The sequence below is a fragment of the Furipterus horrens genome, unplaced genomic scaffold (assembly GCF_987537825.1).
Source record: "Furipterus horrens unplaced genomic scaffold, mFurHor1.1.pri manual_scaffold_3, whole genome shotgun sequence".
NCBI lineage: Eukaryota > Metazoa > Chordata > Mammalia > Chiroptera > Furipteridae > Furipterus > Furipterus horrens.
In genome coordinates, this window is record NW_028327173.1 from 186200688 (window position 1) to 186214419 (window position 13732).

A 13732-nucleotide genomic window follows, 5' to 3' on the forward strand; every position below is an offset into this window, starting at 1 on the left:
CCTGAGGTTGCCTCCAGCCTCCATCTGAACATCTTCGGGGACAGGGAATACATGGCCTCCCAGAGCCCCTAGTCAGTCCCTTCCTAAAGGTTCTGCAGGTTATCTACTGTCCCTGCCCAGAGGTCTCCCTTCTGGGCCTGGTCCTGCACTTCGGGGTCGATCAGTCTAGTCCTTGTACCAAGTGACAATTCTTCAAAAGTCTGGGGTCTTTTGCCCTTGCCAGGCCTGGTCCCCACGGCATAAGATGCTCCTCAGTGAGGACAGCCAGCAACTGCTGCTCCACCCCAGCCCCCAGGGGAGCTCATTGCAGGTGATCTGCTCCACTGCCTTGTATTTTATAGTCTACAGCAGTAAGGTCCATTTCATTAAAATACACAAAACCCATTTGGAGCTCATCTAGTTTCCTGGCTCAGCAGAGCGCCCATCATGGCAGGAGCCGGGTGCTCGGGTTGAAATGAGAGATGATTTCAAAGCGGGAAGCCTCAGCTTAAAGCACTGGCTCCCCAGTGTAGCAAGACAGTGAGGACTATTTCATTTCGAAAGAGCCTTTAGAAATCTTTGGAGAACTGAGGCTATTGTGAAAGGAACTGGAAAACCGCGGCCAGCAAGGTTCAGTGATGGCCCAAAGATCAGAGGTGGCGGTTAGTTTATGGCATTGGTCCCCACCCCTCGGCTGAGGCTACTGGCACAGCCAGCCTGACCCTCCCAGAAGTTCTGTCCCGCACCCCTGTGGGGGGAGGCAGCAATGCCTGGGGGTGATGGGGACAGGTTTAGACCTCAGCTTTGGAACCCCTGGGTTCACTCCTGGCTCTGCCCCACAGAGGTAGTCTGGCCCAGACCTCTGTGCAGCCACACCACACGCTTCCACTCCAGCAACGTTTCTGAGCGTCAGGTCCCTTGACTGTGAGTGTGGCTGGCGGCACTCACTCTACCGGTCTGCTCACAGGTGACGGGGACAGCCAGGCACACACCTGGAACTCAGCAAATGCTCTTCTCTCCATCCTTGCTTTGGTGCTCAAAGTCTTAAGACTTAACTATTTTTTCCTTAGATAGTTCAATCTTCCTTTCTATAAACTGGGTTTCTGGCTTCTTTTGAAACGATGCATCCCGACTGGTGCAGCTCAGTGGGTTGGGCATCATCCCCAAAACCGAAAGGTTGCCAGTTCGATTCCCAGGCAGGGCACGTGCCTGGGTTGCAGGTCAGGTCTGCCACTGGAGGCCAGTGAGGCAACTGTTCCTCACACACACACATCGATGTCTCTCTCCCTCTCTTTCTCCCTCCCTTCCCCTCTCTAAAAATAAATAAATAAAACCTTTAAAATAATTTTAAAAAGAAAAAATGGAAGATATAGCAGTGTGGGTCCTGTATCCCCATGCAGCAACGGCTGGTTACATTGATGTGGCAGCTGCCCCACTTAGAGGATGTGTTCTCCCCAGTTCTCCACGGTCCTCACCCGTCCCCACCTCACACTCCCTTTATTTCCTTCCCCACGGGGCATCTGAGCTTGCACCAGACCTGAGGGGCAATGTCTTTGGCTCCCCATCCCTGCCTAGTTGAAACTTTTTCTGCTAAGTCTTTATTTCTCCCTAATGGCACAAAGTATTCTTTTCTTCTCATAAAGACGCAGAGAACATTTTCCCACTCACCAGCAAATTACTCTGCTATGTGCAAGTCCCTCAAACATTTCCTGAGCACCTACTACGTGCCTCACACTGCTAGGAGCTGGGGCCACAAGGGTATAGGAGACATGGTCTCTGCCTCACAGCTGAGGGGGTGCTGGACCCGTAACTGCCTCAAGCTAACCCATGTGCTTGACAAGGTAGGAGTCAGCAAACTTTTTGAGCAAAGGGTCTGATAGGAAATATTTTTGGCTTAGTAAGCCATTCAGTCTCTATCGCAGCTACTCAACTCTGCCCTCTTAGCAGGGAAGCAGCGGGGACAATATGTAAACAAATGGTGTGGCTGAGTTCCAATATTTACAAAACCTACAGCAGCCAGATTTGACCCCACGGACTGCGGTTTGCAGACCTCTGTGCCATAAAGGCTCTCAATGTGATGTAGCCACATACAATCCTTCAACTTCTAGAGAAAAAAGAGGAGGGGCACCTTAACGTCGGCAACCAGAAAACAGACCTTCTCCTATGGACTTGCCAAAGCAGAGCCCTGCCCTCCTCAAGGAGGCCACTTTCCAGGGACGTTGCCCTGGTATCACGCAGATAGATTTGAGTTCTGTCTCTGCCGCTAATGATGGGACCTTGAGCAAGTTGCTTCATCTAGCCAGGCAACTGTTTTCTCTTTGTGAAATGGAAAGTCATTAGAGGGACCTCGTAGGGCTGCTGCAAGAATGAGGTAGATCACCGGTGCACAGTGCCTGCTACACACTGGGAGGGACTCCCCAGCCAGAGCCACGGTCCCACCATGAACGAATGAATGAACGAATGGAGACTAACACTCACTCATCTTTCGACCTCTGGCACACATGGCAGGCGACCTACACACACCTGCTGAGCCCATGCAACACAGTCCCGACAGGACCTGGTTAGCGCACTCGATTCTAATCGCCCCAACCATCTCTCAGTCCTTCAGAGCCACCACAGTGCACACCGAAGCAGTGCTACTGCCTTTTAACCACTAAGAATGTGCTCATAATAATGGTTTAAACTGAGCTTTAAAGAAAATTTTAAGTGAAGGAAAAAGCCAAGAAGCGCTAACGCTATTGCGAATGTTTCTAAAGGCTTGTGGACATCAGCCTTTCCGGGGCTCCGAGGAGCCTCAGGGCAGCCTCCACCCTCCACCCACCGCTGTCAGCACCCTCTCCCCAGACCCAGGATTCTCTGCTTCGGGCAGCAAAGTGCAGCCAGGCCTGCGGATCAGGGAGGCAGCATTGCTCACGCGCAAGGTCCACATCACTGGGGCCAGCTGAGGGATGCTCTGTGTGGGCCAGGGAGTGGGACTTGCTTTTCCAGGGCTGGGGCTGATGCGTGCAGGAGGCTGAGATTGGATGAAAGGTACTGTTGTTACATGAAGAATCCATGGGGTCAACCAGAGGGAGGTGCCAGGAGCCCCACTTCTAAATACCAGCAGGGATGTGTGGGCCCAGGAGTCAGGGTGGTGAGTAAGGTCCAGGAGACCAGGAAAGCAGACATTCAGGCCCCGAGGCAGGAGCCAGCGGGCAGGCCTCACTCACCTTCAGCACCGATGGACACCAGCTTGACCCCCTTGCTGGCTATGAAGTCCAGGGCCTTGTTGACATTGGAGATCTTGTGCACCCTCATTTTGCCTCTCTCTGGCTTGGCCAGGCGTTCACCTAAATACAGACCGAGAAGGAAAGGGAAGGTGAGACGCTGTTATCCACAGGCGGGGGCTGCTCTCCTGACACCCTCCTCCAGGGCACACCTCAGGCGGACACACACTTGTGCCCCTTGGGTGCGGGCGAATGCCACCCTGGCAGGGAATGAGAGGGGGCGCCTACCGAGGCTCTCCTCTCCTCCATAGCTCAGACCTAACTCCTTGCAGTCACCTAACAGTCCTGTATGAAGTCCCTAATCTGTGTCAGGGGCTTGACTGGGTGCCAGGAATACGGGGCTGAGCAAAACCATTTCCTGCCCTTGTGTACTTACGGCCTAGGAGAAGAGGCAGAACTTCAATAGGGAAACACAAATAAATAAATACAAATACCAAGACAGACAAATGCCTGAAATAATTGCTTAAAAAAAGGCTGCCGAAGAGGAGGGTGAGCAGGAGAATGAGGAATCAGAGTGGTAGGGAAGGGCCTCTGAGTGGAAGGACAGCCAGGCCTACACAGCAGGGAATGGTGCTCAAGGCAGAAGGAACAGCATGTGTGAAGGCCCTGAACCCCACCTAGTCTAGTGTTTGGGCCTGGGAGAGGGGGTGGGTCATTCCTGAGTACTCTGACAAAGTTCCCTGGGGGTTCAAATAGAACTGCCCACAGCACCCCTCCCTCATTCGAGAACCAGGGCTCTTGTCCTGTTACTGCTTCCCATGGGCACCCACGGCTCAGCTCCAAGTCACCCCCATCCTCGCTCAGCCACTGCTCTCCCGCCCCCATCTCCACCTTCCACGTGGGAGCTTCTGCTGCTCAGGTTTCATGGCCAGAAGCTTCAAGGAAACGGGGAGAGGGGCTGGTTCTCCAAACACCCCATTAAGAGCACTTTTATCCTGGAACAGAGGCATCCAGAAACCTCCTGATACTATTTGAAAAAATTTTATGTGCAGCACATGTGCCCACACCCGGGGAAGGGACACACAGCTTTCAGAGTCTCTAAGAGGTCAGAAACCCCAAAAGGCTGAAAACCACCATCCTAGAGCCTGAAACTCAGGACCCCTGCACCTGCCACGGTCTCCGGACCAAACCAGCCCCCTCCCCCAGGCTTGTCAGTAGTCCGGCTGAGAAGGCAGAGCCAGGCCCACCCTGTCAGAGTAGCACTGCTCCAGGAGGGCCTCCCAGCTTCTAGAGGGGAACAGGCATCCTGTTGCAGACGTCATTGGGTCTGGCGGCTCCCAGGGAGGCATAGCTAGGCAATAGACTTTCCACTTGTGGCTCTCCCAGGGCTGTGGCCACTGCCCTGCCTCTGCAGAAGGCACCCCACCATCCTGAACAGAGGAGAAACCACAGAGGCTCCCTCCCAGAGGCTGCACGGAGACAGTGCCCTGTGCCGCACCCCCTCAGGCCCTATGGAGCCTGAGCTCCCCAGCCAGCCCACCCGCTGTGCACAGTGGCTAGAATGGGAATTCTCCACAAGGGACAGTAGAGGTGGCAAGGCCAGCAGTTTTCAAACTGCAGTCAGCACAAAACCACCTGGAGAGCCAGCTAACTACAGATGTCCAGCACCCCCCTACCCCCCGCCTCCTACGTGTCTGATTTAGGAGGTCTGGAGTGGGGCTTCTAATTCTGGTGTGGGTGGTCCAAGGACACAGTTCCCTGGAGAAAATCCCTGAGCTGAGTTTTAAAGAATGAATAAAGAATGAAAAAGAACAACGCCAGGTTTGTTTGTTTAAACTAAGAAAAATTTAATAAATGTTGGGATGGGGGGGCACTAGGGAAGGACGCTCTAAAAGGTCACTGGAGAAAATAATATGGCAGTTCCTAAAAACTTAAACATGGAGTTCTGGCCAGTGGTGGCTCAGTTGGTTGGAGCATCGTCCCGGTCTGGGCACATGCCCAGATGTGGGTTCGATCCCTGGTCAAAGCATGTATGAGAAGGCAGCCAATTGATGTTTCTCTTTCTCTCCTTGGGTGAGGATTAAAAAAAAAAAACAAACTTAAAACTTGGAATTACTAAATCATCCAGCAAGTCTACTTGTGTGTAATGGAATATTAGCCAGCCTAAAAAAAAGGAAGGACACTCAGACACATTGCTAACATGGATAAACTGGAAGACATTATGCTGAAGGAAATAAGCCAGTCACACAAGGATAAAAGCTGCATGATTCTACTCACACGTGGTTCCTAGAGTAGTCACATTCCCAGACAGAAAGTAGAGCGGTGGTGGTCAGGGGCTGGGGCGGGAGGAATGGGGACTTGGCGTTTAATGAATGTGGGCTTCCTGTTCTGGAGCTGGAGCTGGATGCTGGTTGCACAGCAGCAACATGAATGCACTGAGTGCCACTAACCTGTACACTTAAAAATGGTCAAAATGGTAAATTTTATGTTATGTATATTTTACTACTCTTCCCCCACACACACACAAATGTCACCTGCAAGGTAAATAAATAGACAAAAGTACTGGGGTTAAAAAAAAAAAAAAAAAAAAAAGCCCTGGCTGGTGTGGCTCAGTGTGCCACAGGTCCCCAGCTGGGGGTCTGTGAGGGGCAACCACGCATTGATGTTTCTCTCCCTCTCTTTCTCCCTCCCTTCCCCTCTCTCTAAAAATAAATAAATAAAACCTTTTTGAAAAAATAAATAATTTTTTAAAGTGTCTGTTACAGCTTCTATAAAAGCATGGCGTGCAGGGAGGCAGGGAGCATGTCATCTGGGAGGACGAAATGTCTCCAGTGTGCAGGGGGCCTGAGGTCCCAGGCCTTTTTGGGAAGAGCTAGTTGAAAATAAAGCAGGTGCCAGCTCCCGAAAGATCCTGGGAGCTCTGCTAAGGAATGTGGGCTGCAGGCTCAAAGCCCTAGGGAGGCGCCAAAGGGCTCCGGCAGAGAACAGCCTGACCATATTTGGGCTGCTGCTCGGACCCTTGGGCTGCGCTGGGAAGGGAGAGCTGGGAGGCGTCGGGGCCTCTGTGGCGTCAGCTAGGTGAGAGCTGACACTGGCCCACCCTGAAACCACAGCAGCCAAGGTAAAAGAAGAATAACAGAGGAAGGAGAGAGAATGGACGGAACTTGAATGCCAAACTGGAAAGACGCGCAGAGGCAGAGCTGTCTAGGATTCCTAGATTAGGCTTAGGGGAACAAGAGGAAAGCTGCCGGAGGAAAAAGGTTTGTTGCAGCCAGGAGTGGTAAGCACCATTTCAGAGACACTGAGTGGGCCCTGGGGGGACATCTGGGCAGAAATGCCCAGTGCAGTTCAGCATTTAAGAAGGTGTTTGATTTTCGACAACAAGGATGGAACTAGAGAGAATTATGCTTAGCGAAATAAGTCAGGCAACGAAAAACAAATACCATACGATATCACCTAATACAGGAACCTAATGAACAACAAACAAAAGAGCAAAACAGAACCAGAGGCACATAAACAAGGAGCAGAATAACAGTTACGGGGATGGAGGGAGAAGGAGGGTAAGTAAGGGAAGGGTCTAGTCACAGGACTAGTATAAATGACCCATGGACATGGACAACGGGGTGGGGATTGACTGTGAGAGAAGGGGTGGGCTGGGGGTGGGCAATGAGGGGGAGGAGTGGGACAACTGTAATCAAAAAACAATAAATAAAATAATAAAAAAATAAAAAGGCGTTTGAGGGAGAAGGCTAGACTGAGACTAGGTCTGGGACTCACTGGCATCACGTAGAAGGGAAAGTGAAGAGAGCAGCTAAGATTGCCCAGCATAATCCAAGGCTAGAATACTAAGGACCACAAACCTTTAACAGGTGGTACAAGAAAGGTATTCCTAAGAAAGCAAACATTGCATTCAAGGAGAGCTGTCCCTCCAGTTACCTGAACATCCAAATTCCAAGCTGGGGGCCAGATAAGGGACTGAAGTCATATGACTACAGGCAGAGAGGTTATGGTGGGACCAGGGTTTAGGGATGGTCAGCTACAGTTACATTCTTGACCACAGAATCCTAGCATTTTGGAGAAGGGACCCAGAGACCATCTCTCGACCCCCCTCTTTTTGCAAATGAGGATACTGAGGCAAAAGGCAGCAGAGCCAGGACCAAAGCCAGTCTAGTCTTCTCATCTGAATTCACAGGTCACTCACAAATTCCTTCAAGACACCCACACTAGTCATTACCAAAGGCAGAGCAGGCGGAGAGGTGCCAGGGAAGCATTGCCAAAGTGGCAGACCCAAGAGGTGGCACCTCATCCTGGGCCAAAATGGCCCTGTCCACCGGGAAATCAGTCAGTGGTCCTCCTCACCTGAGATGACCTCCAGCAACAGCATGAGCTTCAGACCGTCCCGGAAGTCCTCTTCGATGTTCTCGATCATCGTCCCAGCCTTTCGGAGGTGGGAATTGCACCATGCTGTGAATGTCTAGGCAAAGATAAGAAGAGCAACTGGTAAGGATCCCCATAGGTCACATGGTCTCAGAGGCCCTCAAAGGGGCATCAATGCCTCTCACCATCTCTTAGGTTGTTCTATATAAGGCATGGGTGGGAACCAGTGGGATGGAGGAAGAAGAACCCTCCTTCTATGTCTCCCCTCTGGTCCTTCTTCTAAGGCATCATCCCCATCCCCACCCCCATTTAGAAGTACCAGCAATTTACTTCTTCGGTTATAAGGTTTAGTTTCAATCTTCATAGTTTTAAGTACCCCAGAGATAACATATCAAGCTGTATTAACACTACAGGATAAATTAGTTTATTAAATCCTCATCCACCGGGCAGCCAGCTAAGGAAAAGGATTAATCATTTTTGTTGGGGACATAGTTCAGAGTCACAATGTCAGGATAAGGAGAGAGAAAGGTAAATACCCAATGTGTACGCCTGTGTCTTTGGGGTCGGGGATGGAGGTACCTTAAGCTGCAAAAGTATGAAGAATTCCAGAAAGGGAATATAAGGGGACTAAATGAAATACTAATGATATTGGAATGTTCTAGTCTCTGGGGAGAAAGAAGCAGCATCAGGCTTCTATACTGTATTAAGCAGATGATCAGGCAGGCCACTAACCAAGCTGTCCTGGGCCGACAGCACCCCCTTGTGGCTTAACAAGGAAAAATATAACAACAAACAAAAGTGTGCGTTTTGATTTTGCCCATCTACAACTTGGGCAGGGGTCTCTCTCCAGCTATAACATTCCATGGGAAACAGAGATAAGCACTCTTCCGCTTCAGATCCAACCCAGACCTTGGCAACTCCTGACTTCTCTGCACCAAATGGCCCTCACAATTACATGGGTGCTGAAGAGCCAATGTTCAGACCCCCACAGCACCACCCATCAGCTCTCCTCCTACCTGTCCTCGGAGTTGCAATGGTGAGCAGTGCATTATTCTTCATAGCAGCAGCAGCCACACTAGAAATACCCTTCCTCCTCAGAAAGGTCACCAGACTCATGACCCCCACCACCACTTCCTCTTGCCCTGGGGAACACCAAAGTGAAGTGGCTATGAATGGACAGAAGGGGAAATGCCACATTGTGATTATTAGAAAAAGAAATGGCTGCATAGGTTTATAAGCAAGAGCTGAAAAGTCTGTGAGCAAGAAGGGGAGATGTTGGTCCACGCAGGTGGGGAGGAAGGCGCAGTCTTTGGAAAGACTGGCACACAGATAGGAGGTGGGCAGGGGACGTATATTGATTCATCAGCCTGGACTGTCTTCTATGTCATGCTTGACTAACTCACACTCATCTTTCAAGATCAGGCTAAGATACCACCTCCTCCAGGAAGCCTTCCTGAGAGCCACCCACCACATCTAAGTTGGGGGAAGAGCCCACAGTATCCTGCACCCACTCCATCATTACCCATGTCCTACTTCATGGTCCTTGCCTGTCCACTTGTCAGCTCCATACCTCCAGACTGGGGTGGACCCAATGCTCTCCCTGGAGCCCCAGGGCCCAGAGTCAGGGACACAGCAGTGAACTAAACAGCAAAAACCCCTGCCCTGTGCAACAAACACTCTAGTGTATATAAAAATCAGGCAACTGGATAAAGGAGCAAGTGAACCCATACAGAAAAGTGGGAGGGCCCTGGAAGATCCAAGAGCACCTTTGGGTGATGCTGAATGGTATCAGCAGGGGGCATTGGGCCAGACAGCACTCTCAGGGACCCTCCAGAAGCAGAAGACAGGTCAGAGAAAAGGGGATGCAGAAGGGGAAGAAACTGAATCTACTGGGTGCCCTTCCCATAGTGTTGGCATCGCCAAACTAGCAGGAGATGACAGGGTACACTGGCTTTTAGTTCCATTTTGTTGTAACTTTTGTTATTGTTGTAAAAAAAAATATGAGTTTCTAGATCTTTAAAACAGATCATTTATTTTGTAGTTCCATATTCTCTCCCAGCTGTCACCTGTCCATGTATGCACTTCTGCAGGTGTCATCACACTGTCCGTCCACGGGGGTGGGGCGGGGCGCCTTTCTTTACCACCATCTCTACTGCCACAGCATCTTGCTCTCCTCTCCCTTCCGGGCCCACACTCAGCCTCTGCCTGGTGGCTCGGGGAACGGGACTGCCCAGCAACTCAAAGGGCTGGTCTCAGGTCCAGTGTGGCCATGGTTAGGAGCTGGGAGACCTCACTGTTTATCAGCCAGTCATGGAGGGGGTTGGGGGTGCGAGGAAGAAGAGGCCGCTTTCATAAAAAAGACACCGTTTTGCAAGAGGAAAAGTACTGTTGAAAGCAGACTGTCTCATTTCCTGGGGAAGCTGGACTCAGAGCCCTGAGCCACAGACCGCACCTGTGTTTGTTCAGGTCGCCCCACAAAGCCTGGTTCTGAGGTCTCCATGATGTTTTCTTAAAACCTCCAAGGCCCCAGCTTGCACAGGTGACAGCCTGGAAGGGGTCTCTGAGCACCTCCCAAATAAAAGTTTCCCCAGTATGTAGCACCTATCTTGAAGTGCAGGCTTAAAGAGAACACAGTAGAGGCACTCTGTGATAAAGAACATGTACTTTGGGGTGCACCAGATCTGGGTTCAATGCTCAAACCCACCATTTACCAGCTGTGTGACCTTCAGATTAACCTCCCTAAGCCTCAGCTCCCTAAACAGTAGATGGGAATAGTGATAGCGCTTTGTAAAAGTCAAGAGGATTAACTAGAAATATTTATGAAGTGCCTGCCACTTAGTACTCAGTAAATGGTAAGAAGGACAAACCTTCCGGTGGATGGGCCTCAGAGGACTCGCCCTCTGTCCTCCCTGCCCACACCCTCCTCCTGGTCTCCAGCCACTGAACTCTGCCCTGGGCCGTACCCCACCATCACTGCAGGGTATTCAAGGTGATGCCTGGTGTGTCTGAGAAAAATCTTTTTTTTTTTTTTTTTTTTTTTTTTTAACTGGTGCTGATGTATTATGGTAGAGAGGCACAGAAAGCCTAGGCTTCTGACAGTGGTCTTGTGGATCGCCAGCAAGAGGAGGCTCACAGGGCACAGCTACTCTGCAGGCACAGGGCAGGCCTTGGTCTTGAAACTCGAACTCCCACATTCCAACAGAGAAGGGCGTCTGCCCATTAGTGGTGCCCCAGGGGTCTGGCAAGGCGGAAAGCCAAGTCACAAGTGATGCCTGTGGTTACAGACTGGCTACCACAGGAGGGCTATGGTCAGCCTCATTCAAATAAAGGACAAGGGGACATTTTATTGCCTCGGTCACATCCAGGACCTGCCCTATATGACCTCCCATGGCTCTAAGAGCCCCATCACTGGGTCCTTGGCTTGCAGCCTGACTAAGCGGATAGGGCCTTCAGTGGACCCACTATTGTAGAAATGGGCTCAGGGATGCTGAGGGGTCTCAGGAAGAGTGCCTGGGCACCAGGCTGGCCATGCTTGCTTACAGGCCTGCAGCAAGGGCTAGTTCCCTCCTCGTTTCACCCGCCGCTGGCCCTGTGGGCCCTGGACAGAGAGGGAGGTGCATCCCTGCGCATCTTGAAGCATCTACCCATGTTTAATCTGGCATAAAGGTGACTTTAGGAAACAAAGAGTGTAACCATACAGCACTGTAGTTTCAGTTGCAAACGGGCCTGGCCAACCTCCAAGAGGGGTGGATGGGAGTGGGGTGGACACCTGAGCAGGCCAAGGTTCATGGAATTGATGAAGAGAGAAGCATCCTTGTCCACCTTCTCTATGGGTCTCGCAGTCTTGCTTTCACTCAGAATTCTCTCATATCTTTCCATTATATCTTTAACAAGCACCATGTCCATATATTTCCTTTAAAGTGGGTTGAGAAGGCAAATGGCTTGAGAACATGCTCTCCCTACTCCCCAACTCAGACGCACTAGAATTCAACTTTAGCCCTAAGGGTCCTTTTTGAACCTTAGTTTTCACATCTGCAGAATAAGGACAGCAGCATTTACCAGGCAAGACTAAAATAAAGATTAAATAAGATAATAGTGTATTTTAGCACCAAAAAAAATGGAAAAATGATAATATTAACAAAATATTTTCATTTATATTAATATTATTAACATTTGTTTAAAATATAGTAAGTGTGTAATAGTCATTACCATCATCATTACCATCTACACTTTAGATTCTCAAATAATCTGAAAAATCACTCACTCAGCTGGCATAACCCATAAGCATGAGTTGGACGCTGAGCTTTTGAAGTCACAGAATCACTCCACAGAGGAAGCGTCCAAGACATTAGAAGGATTAACTCACTCTCAAGATGACAATGCAAATCCCACGTCCATCTACCTCTAGCCAGCTGGTACCTTGTGACTCAGCACGGCTCAGCCTCAAAGCACTCACCTGTGAAATGGGGGTAATATTGTAACATCACGGGTTTGGTTAGAGGATTCAATGAGACAATACATTTAAAACACTGAAAAGAGGGCCTGGAACAGAGTTCCAGCTCAATAATTACCTATTATTAGAGTTACCACAAAAATGAGTTATAATCATCATGAGAGTTCCTGCTGTTCTACACATGGCATCAAAGAATGTTAGAGCTGGCAGAGATGTTAGGCATCACGCAAGTCAAACCTTCACTTTACAACCAAGGACACATGGACCAGAGAGGGTGAGTAGCTTTCCCCAGGCCACACAGTTGGGTACGTTCACAACTCGGCCTCCTGACTCCTAGTCTCTCGTGCTTTCTGCTCCACCAGGATGGTGTGGATTTCAGGAGCAGGCCCGGGCGGGGTGCTGGAAGGGAAGAGTGGAACCAAAACCGAGGTTGTAAATGGTCAGACGAGTAGGCCGAATCTCGTGAAGCGTCACTGAAAACGGGTCACTGTAAAGTGAAAACACTACAACCAGTTGGCATCTGGGTGACTCTGGCTAGCACTGGCACAGAGTCTGAGCTGACGGAACATCAGTAGAGTTGGCGTGGGACGGGCAGCCTCTCTGGCAGACTGGCAAGGACAGCCGAGCCCAGAGACAGGCAAGTGATTGTCCAGAGGTGGGAGATCTTTCTGGATGGTGAGCCAGTCAGAAACACGTCTGGGGGAACTCTGGGAACTGGGCTCTTTAACCAGGGGGACAGAAAGAAGGACTCAGGGGCTAACCTCAAATATTTGAGAAACCCGCCCACGGACAAGCAAATAAATTTGTTGGGCACACCCCCAGGCAAAACAAGGTAGGAAACACACACCAATGGTAAGGAATGAAGATTCTGGAGCAAAGGCAACCTGGAGCCAGGCCCAGCTCTGCCCCCGAGTGACCTTGGGCAAGTGACTGCACTTCTCCCACCCTCAATCTCCACATCTGTAAAATGGGTATAGTACTAGAACTACCCATTAGTTCTAGTACTTCACTAGAACTAGTGAAGATCAATGCAACAACACACAGCCAAGTGCTAAGCACAATCATAAACAAATAAGGCTCAATAAACAGTAGCTTCAATTATTATACTAGGATGAAGGACAGAAGCCGCAAGGAAGTCTAGTGATAAAGAGACCAAAAGTTGGATGTATAGTGCATTACTGGCCAAAGGCATATGCTTGGTGAGGATCCCGGGAAAGGATTCAAGCACTCTGGGAGCTGAGCTTACTTTAAGTAAGATCCCTTATAATTCTGATAATTCAAGAGCCCAAGGCAGCCCTTGAAATGTTGGCTTAGAGATGTGTTTGAAAAGTTCATTCAGATCCAGATCATACAATTAGATATCTGAGCAGCGTTTCAACCTCAGTACCATTAATATTTTGGGTTGGTTACTGGTTTGTTAGGGGTGGTGGCAGGGCTGTTCTAAGCATCCTAGGATATTTAGCAGAATCCCTGGACCCCACCCACTAGATGCCCTAACATCCCCCCAACTCAAGTTGTGACAATTAAACATCACCTCTGGTTGAGAACCTAGTCTAGAGGAGACAAACACATATGCCGTGAATAAGAGTAATAACAATATAGTCATAGCAGCTATCTACTGAGCACTTACTATGTGTTAGACCCTCTTCCAGGTGCCTTACCCCGTTTGACTCATTTAATCTTCACAACACTATGAGACAGATGCTATTATTCTCCC

At 49.9% G+C, this 13732-nt stretch overlaps 1 protein-coding gene across 3 annotated transcripts in view; it reads right to left on the reverse strand.

The window, feature by feature from the left end:
* Positions 1 to 13732, reverse strand: part of ACTN1 (actinin alpha 1) — an 86725-nt gene that overhangs the window by 32117 nt on the left and 40876 nt on the right. For all 3 annotated transcript variants that reach the window (XM_090271036.1, XM_090271035.1, XM_090271034.1), the window contains exons 2-3: positions 7545 to 7659; positions 3189 to 3308 (exon numbers count right to left, since the gene is read on the reverse strand). In XM_090271036.1, the coding sequence (XP_090127162.1) occupies positions 3189 to 3308; positions 7545 to 7659 (235 nt within the window). The remainder of the gene's footprint in view (positions 1 to 3188; positions 3309 to 7544; positions 7660 to 13732) is intronic.